General features: G+C 35.9%; 2 protein-coding genes and 1 long non-coding RNA gene across 3 annotated transcripts in view; all 3 read left to right on the forward strand.

Annotated features, from left to right (window-relative positions):
- The first annotated feature begins 1,657 nt into the window (after positions 1 to 1,657).
- On the forward strand, positions 1,658 to 3,049 carry LOC138403534 (uncharacterized). The gene is made up of 2 exons (XR_011237785.1): positions 1,658 to 1,875; positions 2,201 to 3,049. It is a non-coding gene; the product is annotated as an uncharacterized lncRNA (long non-coding RNA).
- Positions 3,050 to 10,726: 7,677 nt separating this feature from the next.
- On the forward strand, positions 10,727 to 11,657 carry ClpP (Caseinolytic protease proteolytic subunit). The gene has a single exon (XM_034978128.2). It carries the CDS (start codon positions 10,861 to 10,863, stop codon positions 11,605 to 11,607), a length of 747 nt encoding a protein of 248 aa, XP_034834019.1. The 5' UTR covers positions 10,727 to 10,860; the 3' UTR covers positions 11,608 to 11,657.
- Positions 11,658 to 13,675: 2,018 nt separating this feature from the next.
- The window catches only part of amon (prohormone processing protease amontillado), a 68,259-nt gene continuing 62,817 nt past the window's right edge, over positions 13,676 to 19,117 (forward strand). Inside the window, exon 1 of the mRNA XM_034978125.2 lies at positions 13,676 to 13,866. Within this exon, the coding sequence (XP_034834016.1) occupies positions 13,711 to 13,866 (156 nt within the window). The 5' untranslated portion in view covers positions 13,676 to 13,710. The remainder of the gene's footprint in view (positions 13,867 to 19,117) is intronic.

Below are 19,117 nucleotides of genomic sequence, written 5' to 3' on the forward strand. Positions count from 1 at the left end.
TGAAAGAATTTTTAAAATCGGTTCAGTAGTTCTAAAGATTACCCCCTACAAACAAACTTAACGACATAACCTCTTTATATAATACAACGGGCCGTGCAGCAGAAATCGTAATATTTTAATTTCGCCATAACTTCAAAACCAAACGTCCAATTTTAATCATTCAAAGACCAAATATTATCTCCATAAACTGTTCTTAGTGATGAAATCATTTATTTTGATAAGGATTAATAGCATGAGTAAAATAAACGCGTTTAAATGTAGTCCAAAAAAATTTCAAGATTTTTAAATAAAAAAATGGTTGCTGTGCCTCACTCGACATAGATGGGTATAGTGTGTCGCGGACTTTTTTGTAGATATTTATAAGATCTACAATTAATTAGAACATTTTATGGTTCTATCTTTTATAGTTTAGGCATCGTACGCAAAATAAGTAACTTTTCTGGTTGATTTTTTACACCTTGTGTCCGAAAAACCCAAATATCTTACGGAACCCTATTTTTTTCCAAAATAAAATATAGCCTATGTTACTCGTGGATAATGTAGCTTTCGAATGGTGAAAGAATTTTTAAAATCGGTCCAGTAGTTTTTGAGCCTATTCAGTACAAACAAACAAACAAACAAACAAACAAACAAACAAACAAAGTTTTCCTCTTTATAATATTAGTGTAGACAACGGGCCGTGCAGCAGAAATCGTAATATTTTAATTTCGCCATAACTTCAAAACCAAACGTCCAATTTTAATCATTCAAAGACCAAATATTATCTCCATAAACTGTTCTTAGTGATGAAATCATTTATTTTGATAAGGATTAATAGCATGAGTAAAATAAACGCGTTTAAATGTAGTCCAAAAAAAATTCAAGATTTTTAAATAAAAAAATGGTTGCTGTGCCTCACTCGACATAGATGGGTATAGTGTGTCGCGGACTTTTTTGTAGATATTTATAAGATCTACAATTAATTAGAACATTTTATGGTTCTATCTTTTATAGTTTAGGCAGCGTACGCAAAATAAGTAACTTTTCTGGTTGATTTTTTACACCTTGTGTCCGAAAAACCCAAATATCTTACGGAACCCTATTTTTTTCCAAAATAAAATATAGCCTATGTTACTCGTGGATAATGTAGCTTTCGAATGGTGAAAGAATTTTTAAAATCGGTCCAGTAGTTTTTGAGCCTATTCAGTACAAACAAACAAACAAACAAACAAACAAACAAACAAACAAACAAAGTTTTCCTCTTTATAATATTAGTGTAGATATATATATATATATATATATATATATATATATATATATATATATATATATAGTGTAGATAGGTACCTACCTGTTGAATTTCAAAGAGTTTTTTTTTATGGCGCGCGGCTGCACCAAACGGGCGCAATTTACTTCGCCAATGTCGTGTGGAACACCGACCAGAAATAAAAGGTGTGGAATTGAAGAGACACGATACGAATGGTTGCCAGCAGAGTTGCTTGTTTGGTTATATTATTAGGCAGGCAGGTTTGGCAGTATTGCGTTTCTGTCAGTGTTTGTGTCGTTATGTTAGTGTTGGAGCGTTTGCCTTCATTTCGGTGTTGTTTTTCGGTCCCGTCTCTTAAAAAGTTAAAACGTAGTGATTAGTGGTAATCACTACGTTACACAATAAACCACGGAACAGAAAAAACAGTGGAAGTGCTAAGTAGGCGTGGCACGCGTGCCACAATTAAGCGTAGTTACGCTTAACTGATCCCAGTCGCGTTCTAACATCGCGTGGAGTTGGTAGTCTCGCGACAAATTCATATTGCCCTAGCAATGCCGTACTGCCGTTTTGTAGTGTAAAAATGATAGTAGGAGATAAAATCTTAAAAATGGAGGTGTTTCGTATTATCGGTAAGTACGATTTTCATTGTTTTCTAATAAATCTTAATTTATTTCAATTTACTAATATTTAATAGAATGGTTAGTCAAAATCAACCTTAAACAATTAAGATAAAGTTTATTTTGGATTGATTCTATTCCGAAAGTACTTCGCTCCGTGTTCGCTACTCAAATAGTGATGTGGCTAAGTAGAATATTGAATTTATCGATTGATATCGATACAAGGATATAAATAAATAGTAACGCAATAATTATAATTTATTAATGAGTGAGACGTTGCATTGATCACTAAATAGACATCAGTAGTTCCTCTAACCTTCATTTAAAATATTTTTAGGTTTCCCAAAGATGCAAGCATCAAAGAGAAATGGATAGATGCAACGGGTAGAGTTAATTGGATGCCAACCAAATCAAGCATGATATGCTCTGAACATTTTTTAGAAGTCGATTTTATATTATCAAATAAAGGATATAGATATATACGAAACCTACTGCGCTTCCATCAATGAAAATCGTTAAGTCTTTTAATCAAATAACCTTGTTTTATTTTATTACTTTCAGTAAGTATTGAAAATACTTGATATTATAATACAAAACAACACACCTCTTAGTTATATTTTTGTATGAAGATTGACTGACTAAATATCAAATTTAATTCATAAACACACTAATTAATTTTTCTCCTATTCATTTTTATATAGGTACTAGATGATGCCCGCGACTTCGTCCGCGTGGATTTAGGTTTTTAAAAATCCTGTGGGAACTTTTCAACTTTCCGGGATAAAAAGTAGCCTATGTCCTTTCCCGGGATGCAAGCTATCTCTGTACCAAATTTCATCAAAAACGGTTGATCGGTTGAGCCGTGAAAAGCTAGCAGACAGACAGACAGACAGACACACTTTCGCATTTATAATATTAGTACGGATTTATTCTCAAAATTTAATTTTGGTTTCAGCCACAAAATGATAAATGTGGTCACTCCAGGTTCTTCAAAAAGACAAAGTGATTCGGAGATTCCTGCGTCTAATCACGTTACCGATTTGATGAAGGCAATAGTCGAAAAATATATACATAAATGTTCGCATACACCATTTATTAAAATTAAAAATAAGACTTTCGAAACGCCAGTTTCTTAACAAATATGTTTTATTTCAAGGGCAATAAATAAAATTTATCTATTTTCATACGTTGCAGTATTTATTGTGCATACTTGTAAAAGGCATGCATACATACCAGCACTTTTATTCAATTTTATAATTACCTTTTTTAATTTTATTTTTGCGAATGAACAAAATAACGAGTATCTATCGATATCGATAGGTAATTCATTGAGCTACGTGGTGCAGCCTTAACTGAGTAGGAAAAAAAATCGACCGATCACGCAAATGTCAACCATATGTTTAAAGTAAATAAGTTTATAATTGCTACTACTTAGAATACCGCCATCTATGGTCAAGTAGCGGAATTAATTGGACAATTGAATCTAGTGTGACGTGAGTGTGACTATAGCTCGTAAATACGTTCTTCCGCTAAAGCAAAATAAATCTTATTTCTAGAACGTCAGGGTTTATTTCCAAATCTGTGACGTAGGCTAGTTTTGACTAAACTTAAACGACAAATCAAATGATTTGTTTCTTTGTAGTGCAACATATGACTATCGGTATATTTGTATGAGTTTGGCGACAGCGGTTCCTATAGAAATATTGGTGAATTGCACTTCCACTGTTCTTTCTGTTCCGTGATTACCACAGATATGTCCAGATTTGCAACTAGCGTGGCCCCCTCAGTCCCTCTCGCTCAAGCAGATTTTCTTACTTGTGAAATGTCATTCCTTCTACACTTCACGTTGTTTGTCAAATACTCACGTACAAATACATTTTGACAAACAAAAAAAAAGTGGCCACGGTGATAAGGACAAAGCATAATCATTTTGTCACGTTCTAACAAGAGCTTAAATGCATTTAGCTATCTCGCTCTAACAGTAAGTGTCACATTAGGGCTATTTCTAACAGGCCTTATTCTGAGGTGATTACATACTCTAAGGTAGGCACCTCCCACCTAGGTACGCTAGTACTATTATTAACCGACTTCAAAAAAAGGAGGAGGTTCTCAATTCGTCGGAATCTTTTTTTTTTTTTTTTTTTTTTTTTTTTTATTTTTTATGTATGTTCCCCGATTACTCAAAAACGCCTGGACCGATTTTGAAAATTCTTTTTTTGTTTGAAAGGGTATACTTCAAAGTTGGTCCCATTTCAATTTGGTGAAGATCTGATGAACATCTTCGAAGATAGATACTGGAACTCCTCAACGGATAAGAGTAAATTGCTCGCGATCAGTGTAATAGCTTAGTAAACAGTAGATTTTTAACCAGGCGTAGCATAATTCCATGGGGCCACTAAAAATTGTGAAATAAAATTTTTTTACAAAAAAAATAAAAACCGACTTCGTTACATAAACACTAAAAATTGAAAAATAATTTAATTTATTACCGAATATATTATGTATACATGAGTTAATATAGTTCCATAATAATATTTTTTGGGGTCGGTGCCAATGAGGTGCCATTGTGGAGTCCCATAAAAATATGAAGTCTAGACGATTCGCGCAGCTAAAGCTAATTGGCACCGGCACCAAAAAGTATTATTATGGAACTATATTAACTCTTGTATACATAATATATTCGGTAATAAATTAAATTATTTTTCAATTTTTAGTGTTTATGTAACGAAGTCGGTTTTTATTTTTTTTGTAAAAATTTTTTGCATTGTTTAAATAAATGAATGATAGAACAACGGTCGATTCTTTCGGCTCGGTCGATTCTTCTGGTACAGATGTGTGCGAGGCCTCCTTGACTTCGATTCGTTCGACGCGTTCGGCTCGGATAAGTGTGCGTTCACCTTAAATGTGACTTGATTTCTTTTCTTTTGTAGTTCTATAGTATAAAAGCTTACGGAAATTTACCGTGGTGCGCGCAAGAGCTCTAACAGTTTTATCATAAAGTATATCAGTTTACTCACAGGGGAGTAAACTGGTAGGTATACCTACTTTATGAAGAGATACGAAGGAGAACTAGAGTAACCGACATAGCTAAAAAATTTTTTACAAAAAAAATAAAAACCGACTTCGATACACAAACACTAAAAATTGAAAAGTGATTTAATTTATTACCGAATATATTATTATGTATACAAGAGTTAATATAGTTCCATAATAATACTTTTTGGTGCCGGTGCCAATTAGCTTTAGCTGCGCGAATCGTCTAGACTTCATATTTTTATGAGACTCCACAATGGCACCTCATTGGCACCGACCCCAAAAAATATTATTATGGAACTATATTAACTCTTGTATACATAATATATTCGGTAATAAATTAAATTATTTTTCAATTTTTAGTGTTTATGTAACGAAGTCGGTTTTTATTTTTTTTGTAAAAAATTTTTTTTTTATTCTGTGGCCTAGGGTACCTAATAGTGCTAGGTGCATCATCATGTAAAAAGTACTCTGTGGTGCATCATTCATTCATCCAAGGTTCGGTGGTACTAGGCACCCAATTCTCATTACGGACTTGCGTTTTTGGCGGGAAACGCGAAGTGCGCTTTTTAATTGAAAATTGTTAAAAATATAGTTTTTGAGTGTAAATAGTACATTATTTTGTAAATAGTTTTCGTTAAACTGTGGTACAATGCCGTCAGATAGTGACGGCTGTGATTTGGAACCAGCAGCGGGCAAAAAGAGGAAGAAAATGCAAAAGGAGAAACCCTCTGAAAGTGATGGTGCAAAATACAAACCATTTATAAAACCAGGGTATCGCCGGGCGTACGGCGATACTAGTACCAATTCAGAATTCCCTGTATACGTAGAAAGCACAGAAGATATCAAACTAGGAAACAAAAACCCCCTAGTGGTATCCAAATATTTTAAACAAGTAAAAGGTGTAAGTGAAAGTAGGCGCATAAACGCTACTAAAATTATGCTTGTCTTCAAACAAGCGACAGCGGCTAATGACTTTTTGAAGCACGAGTGCCTTTCAGTTTATAAACTTCGAGCGTTCATCCCGGCGTCCTCTGTGGAAAGGGTAGGGGTGGTTAGGTTTATTCCAAAAGAATCTAGCAATCAGGAACTATTCAATAAACTCTCCTCGGAAAGTGAAGTAATAGGTGTAAAGAGATTTTTGAAAAAAGTGGGAGAGGAGCTAATTCCTCTCTCCACTATCAGTGTAATTTTCAGCGGTACTAGTCTACCGCAGTATATTTATTTGGACAACTGGAGATACAAAGTTTTCACTTATGTTCCTCCTTTGATGCAATGTTTTAAATGTATGAAATTTAACCATTATGGGAAAATTTGTAAAAATCAGCAAATATGCTCACGGTGCGCTGGTGAGCACCATTACAAGGACTGCACGACGGATACACTGAAGTGCAGCAATTGTGGGGGTGCGCATCTTGCAATATCAAAAACGTGTCCTGTAAAGGCAGCGAGAATGGAGAGGAACAAAAAAGAAACCTACTCAAAAGTAGTTCAAATAAGTAGTGCGAGTTTCCCTCCACTCCCAAAGCCTCAGAGCCCTCAGACATATGAAAAAAACCAAACTACATACTCACAGCCTAAGCAAACTACACAGACAAAGACAGAAATTTCACACAATGATATTGTAAATAACTCTAAGCTTTTAGGAGCCATAGTAAACACTTTGGTTACAATAGGGAACTCTAATAATATTAAGACTACTAATCAAATCAAAGAAACATTTTTAGAACATTTAAGTAAAATATAATGGATTCTCACCTAACTATTGTGCAGCATAATATCCAAAGTATTAACAATAAGAAACCCTTGGTTAAAACATGTTTGGAACAACATAATATTGATATTTTGCTATTAAATGAGACCTGGCAAAAAAATACAAGTAATCCTATTAGATTTTCAGGATATAATTTTGTAGGAAAAAATGCAAATAATGAACATGGTGGAGTAGGCATTTATTAAAAAATACATTAAAATATAAAATATTGCCAACACAATTTTATCAAGATGTCCAGTCCATAGCAATTTCTCTAGAAACTAATATAGGTTCCGTGTCGATTCTATGTGTTTATTGTCCACCTAAAAATAAAAATAACAATTATTGTAGAATTAATAAACTTAAAAATATTATTGCTAGCTTACCAAAACCTTGTATAGTCTCAGGAGATTTTAACGCGCATCATATTGCTTTTGGGTGCAATTGTACAAATTCAAGAGGCAAAACATTGTTTGAAATTTTTGATGAACATGACCTATGCCTGTTAAACACAGGTGTATCTACTACAGTACAAAGACCTAATGCAAATAGCTCTGCTATTGATGTGACAGGGGTGAGTCCCGTATTAGCACCTCTATGTGAATGGTCAGTAGGTGACGATCCTTTGGGTAGTTACCACTATCCAACTTTTACAAAATTAAGCCTAGTTCCATCTAAATATTCTGTCAATGACAAAGTAGAGAAATTTCTATTTCATAAAGCAGATTGGACCAAATATTATGCAAAATCAGAGGAGTACTTTAAAGGTATATCTTTTGATGAAATAGATCCTTCACAGTCGTATGATAAGTTCTGTGAAGTTTTAAATACTCTTAGAAAAGAATTCGTTCCTTATGTAAAAATTGAAGGTCCTAGACTTTTTAAAACTCCTGCTCCTTGGTGGGATGAAAACTGTGAAGTTGCTGTTAAAAATTCGAGAGAAGCTTTACAGTTATATAAAAGAAATGGGTTGATGGAAAATTACATTAATTATAAACAATTGGATGCACAAAAAAAATTAATAATTAAGGATGCTAAGAAAAATAGTTGGTACAAGTTATGTTCAACATTCAATAGATATACTCCTATTACTCGAGTATGGAATTATATGAAAATGTTTAAACGTATTAAAAACCCACCACAGCATAAAATGATGTATGGATTCCCGATTTTATTTCAAAATTTAAACATGATAACAATAACACAACGTTAAATACCTCTGTTTTCGAATTTAATAATGATTCTGACAAGCATATGTTACTTTTAAAGCCTTTCACTTTTGCAGAATTTAATATAGCACTTAAATCAAGAAAAACTCTACACCCGGCTTAGATAACATTCCATATATAATGATTAAAAAATTGCATAAATTAGGTCAATTAGCTTTACTTGATATATTTAATAGGCTATGGGATAATCAATGTGTTCCAGAGAGTTGGAAGATCCAATGTATAGTACCGATTTTAAAACCTGATAAATCTTCATCTGATTGTAATTCATACAGACCAATATCTCTAACATCATGCATAGGAAAATTATTTGAACAAATGCTGAAACTGAGATTAGATTATTTTACAGAAAAAAATAAATTATTACCTACATTCCAATACGGTTTCCGAAAAGGAAGAAGTGCTAATGAGAGTTTGACATCATTTGTATCGGATTTAAGAAGCTGTAAGTTATCAAAAGATGCTGCAGTATGTGTATTTTTGGATATAGAAGGTGCTTATGATAATGTTGATTTAAACCAGATTATTACTTCTCTTCATGAAATTGGCATTCCTGGAAAAATGTTAAAATGGCTATCAAATTTTTTAAATAACAGAAAGTTTTATGTTAAGTATAATAATATACTTCATGGACCTAACTCAACAAGTAAAGGCCTTATGCAAGGTGCATCATTATCTCCAATTTTATACAATTTATATACCTCTCAAATTGAGAAATATGTAACAACAAAGGATGTAAAAATTTTACAATTTGCAGATGACTTGTTATTATATAGTGTAAATAAAAATGTAGAAATAGCTGTAAATAATGTTAATTCAGCATTGACTCAGGTGCAAAATTATTACCAAAACACTTTAAAATTAAGTATTAATACCTCTAAAAGTTCATGCATGGTATTTGGTGGACCAGTAGATGTAAACATTAAATATAATAACTTAGATGTTCCAATTGTAAGAAATAAGAAGTTCTTAGGAGTAATTTTTGATACAAAACTAAAATTCGATGCTCACATTAACTACATTTGTAAAAATGCATTAAAAAGCATTAATCTTATTAGATGTTTAGCTGGTACATTTTGGGGTTCAGATCCCAAAGTTTTGACTTTGTTGTACAATAGTATGGTTAGAAGTCATTTTGATTATAGTTGTCTTGCGTATATGCAAACTAATCCATCGTTGTTGAAAAAATTGGATGTCATTCAAAATATAGGTTTGAGAATAATAAGTGGAGCAATGCGGTCTACACCTATTAATTCAATGGAAGTAGAAACATGTATCCCTCCTTTGCCGGTGAGACGTGTTTATTTGGCTGAAAAGTTTTGTTTGAAGCAACTATTCGCTAACTCTAACTTGGTAAACAAATTATTACTTCCACAGGATTTATTAAAAGTTACTGAAGCATCAATTGAAACTCTACAACCTACAGCGGAAGCACTTCTTTCCGGTAAAGGACCTACTATGTCAATGATTATGACTTATATGCATAGTATTGCTAGTAAGATAAATGTGAATGACGTTTGGCCTATGTATGATTGCCACTATGATGTAATAAACCTCGAAAATAGAATACACATCACTGATATTAAATCCAATTTAGACTTCCTATTGTTCATTGAAGAAAATTGTAAAAATCATTATAGGATATATTCGGATGGTTCTAAAATGAGAACTTTGTAAGTTCTGCTTTTTATGATTCACAGTTAAAAAAATGTAGATCATATAAATTAAACTCTGACTGCAGTGTGTTTACTGCTGAATGCGTTGCCCTGTTCAAGGCATTGGAATATATCAAAGAAGAATTAATGTTTAAAATGAATAACTATGTTTTAATAACAGACTCGAAAAGTGTTCTTTTAGCTATAAATAATTTTAATTTTAGTAATTATAAATTAGTTTATATTATTTTCCAAATTAAAAATGTACTACTTAATTTAAAACAAAGGGGAATTAATATAGAATTTGTTTGGGTACCCTCCCACAGAGGCATAACAGGAAATGAAGTGGTTGATTCTGCTACAAGAAGAAGTAATTTTTATGAAGACTGTTCAAGTAGCATCAAAGTGCCATTTACGGATTTATGCAATACAATTAAAATAAGACAAAAGAAATTGTGGAGTGAAGTGTGGGATGTGACTAATAAAAATAAAGGAAAATGGTATGCGGAAATTCAAAAGGAAATACCAATACAACCATGGTATTTCAAAACAAAGTGTGAATCTAGAAAATTTACATCATTAATGAATAGACTGAGATTTGGTCACTGTCTGGTGCCAACACACCTGAATAAAATAAAAATACTAAACAGTAAAAAATGCAACTATTGTGAATATGAGGAGGCTGATGTTAATCATATGATACTCAAATGTCCAGCTTTTGGAATACAAAGACTTATATTAGCCAGTGATCTAAACACTATAAATATGGAACAAAAACAAAAAATTGATTTTCCCCGCCATGTAAAGGACTTGTTGTGTAAAACGTCATATTTTAAGTCTATTTTTAATTATATAAGTAATACTATAAATAAAGTGTAAAAACGTTAGACTAATTAGTTATAAGCAATTTTGTATTTTTAGAATAATATTTAGTTATAAGCAATTTTGTATTTTAGAATTTGTAAATTTTTGAAAGGCCTTAAAGGAGTGTTATCCAGGGCCGTAAAATAAATTAAAAAAAAAAAAAAAAAAAAAAAAAAAAATTCTCATTACAGACTAGGGCGATTGTCTAAAACCTGCATCAATCATTATTACAATCTCAATTGTTCTGATTGGCTGAATTTGTGCGATTCTTGTTGCAACAATGCATTGTGGCCAATAGTGAGCGAGCATTAACCAATCAGAGATGATTGTGATCGTGACATTGTAGCTGTCAAACAACCGCGGTAGACAGAATCTCAAAGCTCATAATATAAACAATAAATGGATTATTGTAGTTCAATTGGTACATAATTAGCCAGTCAATTTAAGTTTCATAGCAATAAACATGGCAATGAATTGCGTTCGTAAATTTACCAGAACAGTTCTTGGTGTTCCAAAGGCGAGAACTGTTGCCCAGAGAGCACTCAATACAAGTCTGCCGGCTAGGCTTGGAATGATACCTATTGTAGTCGAACAGACTGGCAGAGGAGAGAGGGCATACGACATCTATTCGAGGCTTTTACGTGAGCGGATTATTTGCCTAATGGGACCGATAAATGACGATATCAGTTCTCTAGTCGTTGCTCAACTGTTATTCCTGCAATCGGAATCCAGTAAAAAACCTGTACATCTCTACATAAACTCTCCCGGTGGAAACGTGACTTCCGGTCTTGGTATATACGATACGATGCAGTATATAACTCCGCCAGTAGCGACGTGGTGTGTCGGCCAAGCTTGCAGCATGGCATCTTTGCTCCTAGCGGCTGGGGCACCAGGCATGCGCCATGCTCTACCCAATTCCCGTATTATGATTCATCAACCGTCCGGTGGTGTAAGAGGACAAGCGACTGACATACAAATCCAAGCTGAAGAGATTTTAAAACTGAAGGCTCAAATCAACAAACTATTTGTCCGTCACACTGGCTTGCCTGTAGAGAGAGTGCAGAATTCTATGGAGCGTGATTGTTTTATGTCACCAACAGAAGCCAAAGCCTTTGGTCTGATTGATAATGTACTGGAGCACCCACCATCTGTTATGGAAAGTGAATGTGCATCGCCACCAGCCAGTCCCGCCACTGCAACTACTGATTAGTTTTTGTTAGATAGTAAATTATAACAAATTTATTAATATGGGTTTATAAATAATACACAACTTAAATTTTTTAAACATTTTTTCTAATATGATAGCCAATCCAATTGTAGTAACATGAAACATTTGTGTAAACTGCTAGAGCAGGCAATGATGGTTCCTTGTATGAGCGGAGTCCTATTAATGAATAGTTGCTAGTTATTAAACTGTTACCGGAGTCTCCTCTGAAAGATTAATGGAGAATGTTAGTTATGTGTTTGTAAACAGACATGTCACTAGAATTATAAAGTCCTATTTCAAAAATGTATTAGAAGTTTATTATAGAGCTCTATTTTGAAAGGATTTCTACTTAGTGTCATCATTCCTAAAACAACTCTGGATGTCCATATTCATCAACCTTCATTGAATATAGTTTTCTACATCTGCTTATTTTTTTAGGCTTCCATACCTCAAAAAGAAAAAAGAAACCATTATAGCATCACTAATTCATCGTCTGTCTGTCAAGTATCTCAAGAAAAGGGAATCAAAACCTATAGGGTACTTTCCGTTGACCTACAATAATTATAAAATTTGGCAGGTAGGTAGGTCTCATAGTACCTACAAGTAAAGGAAAAAAATCCGAAAACCGTGAATTTGTGGTTATATCACAAAAAAAAATTAAAATGTGTTCATGCACAAATAATTAGTTTGCTTAAATCACATGTAGATGGCGCTGTACATTAACTTGCAGTGTTGCACATAAGTTAAACTCTTGTAATATGGTACGGAACCCTTCGTGTACCTACGAGGCCAACTCGCACTTGACTGGTTTTTTATGTAGGATGTCTAAGTTCAAGTGTCCACTGACAAGTTCAATGCTGACTTCAGTCTTCAGCAACGTCTTACAGTAAACACTTTACTAGTTTACACTCTGTAAAAACTCGCAGCAAGTTTTGTATAGGTACTTCTGCGACGTGCAGAAATTGACAAGACCCCGGCTTCCGCGTCGTTGCAAGTAAAGGCAAGTTTACGGTAAGCACTTAAAGGCAGACTTTTGTAACCGGTATAATATTGTAGTGAAGTCGCGAATAAACTTTAGTGAAAAGAGCCCAATATGGCATGTTTTTCCACTTACCGGCGACGGCACCGGCTCGGTTTCACATTTATGCTTCCCCGGCTGCCGCGCTGGCTTGTGGAAAAACGCTCAATAGCAGTGACTTCTGCAAGAAAACTTGCCAGTGGACACAACCTTAAATCTAGCCGTAAACTAACTAGTTGCTGGAGAGTGGAATACGAAAGTTGTATACCACTGTATAAATTATAATAATCTATTTGGTAAATCTAACTCTGTTCAAGATCAAGGCAGACCTATTCCGTAAAGGAATAGATATACACGTGCACTTATTTCTATTGGTTGGGATACTTTTCGTATAAGTTTATTTCGGATAACCTTCTAGACCACTACCACTACCTACCTAAGTTTGGAAGTCGGTTAATAATTCAGCCCGTATTTACTTGTTAACAAGTTTCTATGTATCATCATCATGATCAACTCATCGCCGGCCCACTACTGAGCACGGGTCTCCTCTCAGAGTCAGAAAAGGCTTAGGCCATAGTCTGCCACGCTGGCCAGTATGGATTGTCAGACTTCACACACCCCTGAAAATATTATGGAGAAGTCTCAAGTATGCAGGTTTCACGATGTTTCCATTCACCGTTAAAGCAAGTGATACCGAAGTATTTAATTGCTTACAACATACAACTCTGAAAAGTTTAGACTTTTAGAGGTGCGTGCGCGGGATTGATTCCCCGACCTCCCGAACCGTTCAACCGCTAGGCTATCACGGTTTGCAGCCTACCTCTTCCTCGCACGGGTGAAATGTCTATAAAATCCCGTAGGGATAGAATTTGAAAAAATCTCGACAAGGGCAACATCACCGAGAACACGAATGTAGGTTGTTACATTCAGCAACTGCGCTTATTAATGTTGGGTCCTTCCATTATCAGTGAAAACTTGAAAAGGCTTGAGGCTTCGGGGTGTCCGCGCTTGCGTGAGCCCCGGGTCGATATATGCTGACGTCAGCAGCAGTTCGGCTTCAGTCAGCCGCCGGTGGCCGCAGTGGAATCATGTGGCTAAAATGCTTCGCTGCGACGGTGTTGATTGCCGCCGCCGCGTCCCGCGAAGTCTTCACCAACTCGTTCCTGGTGCGGTTCAAGAGGTCCCTGGGCCAAGAGGAGGCGCACGAGCTCGCGCTCCGCCATGGCTTCGACAGCCTCGGCCCGGTAAGCAACCACGTGATTATTTATGTAGGTAAACATAAGCTTTAGCTATAAATATGAGCGTAACATGATTTCGCTCGGAAATTGACAATTAATGTGCTACATTTGGCTTATTCAATTTTATCGACGGTTCATCGTAGATTTAGGTCAGATTCAGATTACATCTACGTTGCATAAATGCCTTGTCTAAGATTTCCAAGTTTCTTGGTCTGAATATCAGTTATTCCGTTGATGATGTAGACTATAAGGTCACCATAGGTACTAATAAGGACTACCTACTTAGGTACTTTATTTTAGATCAATTATAAAAAAACAAAATACATAAGTAAGTGTATAGTAGTAGTAAGTAGGAACTAGATGATATCCCCGACTTCGTCAGCATATAGTACGGGACAGGTCGAGGTGGCAATCGGGGAGGGAACGCCCTGCACACCCGCACAGCCCCCGCGCTAACCCGGTGTGGGCGACCGAGGGTGACGTGCAGATGTGCGAGGCGTTCCCCCACCTCATACCCCGACCTCCATCTCGACATGTCGCGGACTATAGATATAAGTATCTATCTATATTAATATTTATCGGGCTGTTTAGCATTCAGATAGCTATTATGACCTATGGCATCCGCTAAGAAATGATTTTTGAAAATTCAACTTCATTTTGAAAATTGGAAAAGCTGCATACCAAATAGTCTGATGGGAGGCTTCGGCCGTTGCTGGTTATCACCCTACCGGCAATGCAATACCGCCAAGCGATTTAGCGTTCCGGTACGATGTCGTGTAGAAACCAAAGGTTTTTACTAAACCCACACCGGGTTTAGTAAAAACTGCCATACCTAATTACCTACCCCTTCCAGGTCAGCCCGCTTCCATCTTAGACTGCATCATCACTTACCACCAGATGAGATTGCAGTAATTGGCTGACTTATATCCAGTTCCAGTGATTTGTTACTCATTTTAGAATGGGAAAGCTTTTAAGCCTACGACTTTACGAGATATAGATATGTATCTTTTATAAATATATAAAAGGAAAAGGTGACTGACTGACTGATCTATCAACGCACAGCTCAAACTACTGGACGGATCGGGCTGATATTTGGCATGCAGATAGCTATTATGACGTAGGCATCCGCTAAGAAAGGATTTGAAAAAATTCAACTCCTAAGGGGGTGAAATAGGGGTTTGAAATTTGTGTAGTCCACGCAGACGAAGTCACGAGTATAAGCTAGTTATCTATAAGCAGTTAGCTTATTATGAATTTCTTATTCAAAAGACTTACAATTCCAGGAATAATAATATAATCAAAAGAGCAAAACATTTCCGGATAACGTTGTTGTTTTGCCATTTTCATTGTTTGATATGGTTATGTAACTAATCATGTTCGCGTACGTATTTTTTTGATTTGTGAATACTGACACCTATGTACTTGATTCATCATCATCATCAACAACCGATACACGTCTACTGCTGGACATAGGTCTCTTGTAGGGACTCTCACCCGCCACGGTCTTGCGCCGCCTGAATCCAGCGGCTCCTTGCGACTCAGCTGATGTCGTCCGTCCACCTAGTGGGGGGCCTTCCAACGCTGCGTCATCCGGTGCGAAGTCGCCATTCCAGCACCTTGGGACCCCAACGTCTATTGGTTTTCCGAACTATGCGCCCTGCCCATTGCCACTTCAGCTTCGCAACCCGTTGAGCTATGTCGGTTACTCTGTGTGTGTGTGTGTGTGTACTTGATTATATGTAGGTACGTGCTACCTACTAGGTTCCATTGAAAAATACGAAATGTTCAATCTAAATATTATTATTAGAACTCTAGCCAAATATTTTGTCAATAGGTAAGTAGTTACTTACTAGGTGGATAGACGATATAAAACGAGTCGCAGGGAGCCGCTCGCTGGATTCAGAAGCTGCAAGACCTTGGCGTCTGGACTGGAAGTCCCTTTTTAAGAGACTAGCAGTGGAAGTCTATCGGTTGATGATTAATTGATGATGATGATATTGAAGTAGTTACAGAAACCTAATATATTTTATTTAAATTTATAGACTAGCCCTTAGCTGCAATCTGACCTGGTGGCAAGTGATGATGCAGCCTAAGATGGAGCGCGCTTGCCTAGAAGATGCCTATTCACTCTTGACTTGAAGATACCCACAGTTAACAGAAACAATTCTTCTGTGAAAATACCCATTTAAAATTGGAGGGGAAAACTGATGCTGGAAGGGCGTTCCATAATCCATATCCTAGCGGTTCGAATTAGAAATAAGAAGGCAAATCGCTTCGTACATTTATTAATTTCAAACAACAAAGGTATCTAATATTAGCTTTCATCTACATTCTACACACATGCAGAAATAAATAACAATAGGTACGTAGGTAAGTAAGTATTTACCTAGTTAAAAGAAAATGCTTTTCATACAACAATATGGCGTTACACAAAAGCTTGACTGTATCGCAACTCCTAAGAACATTCTGAATAATGGCTCGTGTAAGCTTTGTACACGATATTATACGTCAAAGCTCCGATAAGGTTACCCCTTTGTTTCTGTTTTTTAGCCCTTGATTGCGACATCGCTAGCTGGGGAAATTTTAATTTATTGTTGCTAATGTAATGATATTCCGCGACATCTTGAAATGGCGATCGGGGTATGAGGCGGAGGGACGCCCCGCACGCCCGCACATCACCCGCGCTCGCCTGCACCGGGCTAGCGCGAGGGGCTGTGCGAGTGTGCGGGACGTTCCCTCCCCAATTGCCATCTGATACCTGTCGCAGACTATACATCCAATCGACGCGGAATGAATGCATGAGTACCTCTCATCAATAGGCAGACTTAACTGCCCCCGATTACATCTGATATTGCGGCGCTGATACCCCTGACATTGATAAACATACGTTCGTGCAGAAATGCGGGTAGGTTCAACGGACACACGTGTTCGATGGCTTTTTGTCTATTTTTAGTCTCTCATTCGCAACTTCGTCCGCGTCTAAGTACTACATAAATTTCAAACCCCCATTTAACCCCCTTTCAGGATATCATGAAAGTCGCTAGATTGCGTTGATTATTATCGCAATCAAGCGCTTTCCTAATAAAAAAAGAGAAAATAAATCACCAAAATTGAAATTTAATATACTTAGGTACCTATACATGTGTTCCTACTTCCTTGGTCACTGGGTCATACCTACATATAGAAATTTCCGTATCCCGACGGGAATTGTAAGTTGTAACCTTAGAGGAGCGTCGAATACTTTTTGCGGTTTACTTAGGATAATTTGTTTTTATATAACTAGCCACAAAAATTTTGGGAAACCTCTTGAATTCAAAATAAACTTAGCTGTGTCGGCAAATTAAAAAAAAAGTCTAAAAAGGAAACAAAAAAATACCAAAAACATTTTCTTTCTATCGCCTACCTACTAGAAGTTCAGAAGCCCGTCAAGTCAAGTCAAAGTCATTTATTCAAAGTGTAGGTAGTGCCACTGTACACTTTTTAGGGTTCCGCAGTAAACAAGGAACCCTTATAGTTTCGCCATGTCCGTCCTTCTATTCGTCCGTCCGTCCGCGGTTAATCTCAGAGATTATTAGTCCTAGAAATCTGAAATTTGGTATGGGTATAAAATATATTAATCACGCCGACAAAGTGGTGAAATTTAAAATTGTGATAAATATTTTTTTTAGGGTAGGGTCAGATGTCCAACAATGAAACAGTGGTACACAATAAAACACTGTGAAATCTCTAAAATGCGGCGTTGCCAGATTGTGCAATATATTGCGTTAGGGCACTCTCGTGGACCCCCCGCCCTACCCCAGTTTGCATCGGTGTCGCGTGGGAGCAGACGTATTTGCAGAGTATTTTTAATATTTTCGACAAAAAGTAAGTATTTTCTGCATTCTTTGTAGATTTTTCATTAAATAGTGATTGGAAATTTCATATTTTTCATGATTACCTAACAATAAAGATATTTCATAGATTGACGTGCAATAGATCATATGTTAAAGTGTTACAATTTAGTGAGAAAAAAATTGAGTTTAGTAAAAAAAACCTTGGTAGTCCACAGTGAAACAGTTGCACAATGGACACAATGAAACACTGTTTCAATGTGTACTATCTCGTTTCATTGTGTACCATAACACGTTATAACAATAGGTACAAACATCTTTATTGTAGGTTTATTTCTGTAGGTATGTAAATTTGGTTACAATAAAGAATATTTTACTTTTATTTTACTTAGGTAACATTAATCGATCTTTATTTATTTTTCGTTTAAGATGGCGCGTACTAAAGCCCAAGAAGGTGATAACGTGCTCGTTTTACTGGACGCCAAAAAACTGAAGGTCTACTATGTTAATGATAGACTGATAATGTAGACTGATTAAAGTGAAATTAAGAATAAAACCTTTTGGATTGAACTCAATCGTTTTTTGTCATTTACCCACATTAATCCAAAATGACACAAAATAAGATGAGGCAGACACTATGAATAATTATGTTTCATTGTTGAATTAGTGGTGTTTCATTGCGTACACTACTGTGGACACAATGAAACATTTCCCATTTTTTATTTTTTTATTTATTGCTGATTGATTGCACATTAATTAAAAAAACTATAAATGGCATCTGATAACCAATAAAATTGCCTATACATCTGTAAAAAATTGGACTTCTATCTGTAAAAGCAAAAGGTGTATGAGTCTTTGAATTTTTAGTGTTCCATTGTTGGACACATGACCCTAGCTCCCCTACATGTAAAGTAGAGATTAATTTTTTTCTCGTCTACCTCATAGTGTGGGGTATCGTTGAATAGGTCTTTTAAAAATACTGTGGGTGTGGGAACGTCATTTTTCGATTTCTAGATCCGTTTGTAAAATATGATGTTTTAAAGTGTTAATTTTTATTTACACTGCGCGTGTCGGGTTTTTATTAATCAATAATTTATTTCGGAACATCAGCCAACACTGACTAATTAATAAAATTATTTATTCGCCATTTGTCTGGTAAAGTGACATATCCACAGGGCGAAACTATCGCGGCGATACCTAGTTGTATCCAATTTTGTCAACAGCGAGACTATCGCCGCGATTATCTCGTCCGTGGAGATGGAGATGGCGCCTAATCGCCGCTACTAGCAATAAAACTTGCAGATCAGCTGTCATAGTTAAGTCATATAAACTTTTGCAAGTTTTAGTACTTATACAAATGTGTGTGACGTGAAGTAAACGTTGAAGATAGCAGATTTGTAAAGCGTTGTCCCTGTCGTTGAGACCGA

The sequence above is a fragment of the Maniola hyperantus genome, chromosome 18 (assembly GCF_902806685.2).
Source record: "Maniola hyperantus chromosome 18, iAphHyp1.2, whole genome shotgun sequence".
In the NCBI taxonomy this organism is placed as follows: Eukaryota; Metazoa; Arthropoda; class Insecta; order Lepidoptera; family Nymphalidae; genus Maniola; species Maniola hyperantus.

Excerpts from the sequence above, each read along its gene's own strand:
- ClpP (XM_034978128.2), top strand. The coding sequence starts at position 10,861 with ATGGCAATGAATTGCGTTCGTAAATTTACCAGAACAGTTCTTGGTGTT.